Here is a 3,010-nt window from a genome sequence, read left to right as displayed (position 1 = left end):
TAATCCTGATAGTAAACAGCTTACTGTTAAAGTCACAGATGTAACAGAAAAATAGGAAACTACAAAAATGTTGATTCCGCTGTATGAGACTATTATTATTAACACCTGTAGTCTGTTCTCTCTTTTTTCCACTTTTGACATTCCTGACCATCTCAGAAGGGCGAGGTAAAACCATAGAGTTTCCCCTGATATGAAGTTAGGAAGTGGTTTAGACAGAAGTGGGCTGAAAGGAGGAAGTGGCTTTATTAAATGGAAGTGGGTTTTATCTCTTTGTGTACCTGATCGTAATCGGGTTTCAGCTGGATGCTCAGCCTCTCGCAGTGACTGCTGGAGACCCGCTCCGTCTCACATGCCTCCGACGCCTTTGCCTCAGTGCAAAGTTCAGGGTAGTGGGAATGGAAGCTCTCATAACCTCCTGTTGTTGAGGATGACAAAAAATTGTGTGTTAAAATATGTCTGGAACTGTTGTGCTTTGTATCAAGGACATTCTACTTATTGTTCTGGACAGGAATTAGAGTAGCAATCCTCAAAATGTACAAAATGTAAGTTCAACAAATGTGAGAATGGTGAGGACATGAATGGACAACAAATAAGATAATAAATACAAAGACATCTATAAAAGATGTTACAAAACATACTGCATTATTTATTGCATGTAAAACTACAATTATGTGGTATAATGTCAATATTGGAAGAAAACCTTTTATTAACAAAAATAACTGCAGGAAAAGGAAATGTTTCCCATCACATTAAATGCTAGTTAATGTAACAAGTTTTCATTTTTGACCATTCACAATTACAATTTCACACAACCTTAAAAGGCATGTGTGACTTTCAGAAAAAACTGAGATCTACAATATACTTATAATTAATAATTATAACATTTAATATAATTATTACAACATTTAATCCTAAAACCTCAGAGACGATGTCCTAAAAAACTTTCACAGCAAGGCTTATCTCTGTTTTACAAGGCAAAATATGCCATCTAGCCAAGTTAAAAGAACACGGGTTTTATTTTTAAACTCCATTATCAGGACTTGGTTTACACATATTAATCACAGATGAAATGTTCCAAAAATAGTCAGCTAAACAAATAAATCCCTCCTCACACCAGTTAGTTCTGAATAAACTGCTGTCTAACAGGAAGGCTAATAATCTGCTCGTCTTGAAGCCTCTGACTCATCCCGGCTTTGACGCATTTTCCAAGAGCTGAAAAAATGTGTTGCTCATGAGAAGGGCCTGGCTGCCACAAAGAACTGAACTCGAAGAATAAAAAAAAACAACAGACACTAATTCTATTAACAATATAGCCTAGAATAGAGCTGTTTACAGTGTTGGTGAATGACCGGTGTACTCTGATGGCAGAGGCCTAACTGACAGGCTGGTCTGAAGAGAGAACATCACCTAAATACGGTCTTATTGTGTCTAAAATTTACTATAGCTCTATAGAATAAAATGAACTGTGGGAAAATATGCCCAAAATAGGGCAAACACGACTGAAGGTTAACTAAAATAAGTTTAAACCTACGAGCTAATGTTTCTCACATTTAAAAAAAATAATAAAACACTATATGTACACACATGTATAAAATGTAGTATATCCTCAAATAACGCTTTGTCTGTAAGTTTTCATATATGTCAACAACTTTTATATATGTTCCTGCTCATTTACACTGAAGTTATTAGGGTCATTTCATGAAAACCAAACGAAATGATCAACAATTAAACAACAATAATTAAATTAGTCTTTCAAACATCCAAAACCTGTCTGACCTTTGAGGAAGCAGATGTTGGCGGTGCTGCCCAGGTGCGCCAGGCTGTTGAGGACTATCTGAGCGATGCTGTCCTTCTTCAGCTTCTGGAAATGAGGAGTGCGGTCGTCCAGCGCTACCACCGCGGAGAAGCTGCCTTGCCGAAGGCGGAACAGGGCTTTCTCGTCCGGTATGACGAAGCGCAGGGGTACGGGCCCGCCTCGGCTTCTCCGGACCACAACGGAGTTAAGGTTCGCGTTCACTGAGCCGCGAATACTGGAGCTGGAGAAGGAGAAATACGGCCGGCAGTCCACCACCAGACACTTCCCGCACTCCTTCCGCAGGATTCTCCTCAGCCGGCGGCAGTCTATACTCGAGACCTTCATTTCTGACTGTTTTGGGTACAGTAATTTAAAGTAAATGTTAAAATAATAAACGGCTGTCTGTTTTTACTGATACAGATAATATCAACCACCAACAACGTGTACATTTCAAATGAGGAATTTCCGTTAGGTCTTAGTTTTTATAGCTTGTACTGTTTTTTTATCGCCCGTATTCCGACACAATTCCGCATTCACATAGGCCAGCCGCTTGTCACCAACCAATAACAGCGCCGCAGAGGTGTGGCCTGTCCGACTACGGGTGGAAATCAGAGGAACCTCCGGCTCCTTGCGTCACGGACCATATTTGGACAGCGGCTACGCGGCCACGCCCTCTCCTCCGTTGCTGAAACAACAGTGAGTGGGCCGAGACAAATTAGTCACTTATTTAACGTGAAACTTTAGCGTTTTTGTTGATGCTTTCAGAACATTTTTTGCCCGTTATACATCCTTAACATGGCCTACATTTCACAAGATTTCAGAGGCACTGCTGCCCTCGACACATTCACCTGTCCCATAGCGGTCAGTTGGAGCATTGTAATCCCTTAAACTCTAATAGGATTACACGTCACTTCTGGCCCACGCCCAGCCATTCACTGCAAAACAAAAGTAGCAGCCTCTGAGCAAAGAGCTCAGGTATGAGAACACATCATTATAATAATAATTAGTTGAATTCATATATTGCCTTTTTCAAATTAAACACACATACGCAGCTTGTAGGGAACAACAACAACAAAATAAATCTCACAGCCACAATACACATGGTCAAGATAAATTCTGCTGTCACAAAAAAAGACTAGTACAAAGGCCCCAGCTCAAACGATTCCATGTTTCAGGCCTGTCAGAATCAGCTCCCATGCAAAAAAGCGACCCACC

General features: G+C 40.5%; 1 protein-coding gene across 1 annotated transcript in view; it reads right to left on the bottom strand.

The window, feature by feature from the left end:
- Positions 1 to 2,234, bottom strand: part of LOC136678676 (dual specificity protein phosphatase 5-like) — a 6,517-nt gene extending 4,283 nt beyond the window's left edge. The window contains exons 1-2 of the mRNA XM_066656766.1: positions 1,777 to 2,234; positions 279 to 415 (exon numbers count right to left, since the gene is read on the bottom strand). Coding sequence (XP_066512863.1) covers positions 279 to 415; positions 1,777 to 2,140 — 501 coding nt within the window. The 5' untranslated portion in view covers positions 2,141 to 2,234. The remainder of the gene's footprint in view (positions 1 to 278; positions 416 to 1,776) is intronic.
- Between the last annotated feature and the right edge of the window lie 776 nt (positions 2,235 to 3,010).

Source organism: Hoplias malabaricus, chromosome Y (assembly GCF_029633855.1).
Source record: "Hoplias malabaricus isolate fHopMal1 chromosome Y, fHopMal1.hap1, whole genome shotgun sequence".
Classification (NCBI taxonomy): domain Eukaryota; kingdom Metazoa; phylum Chordata; class Actinopteri; order Characiformes; family Erythrinidae; genus Hoplias; species Hoplias malabaricus.
Note: the sequence above shows the minus strand (reverse complement) of the source record. Positions and strands in the feature narration are given on the sequence as shown.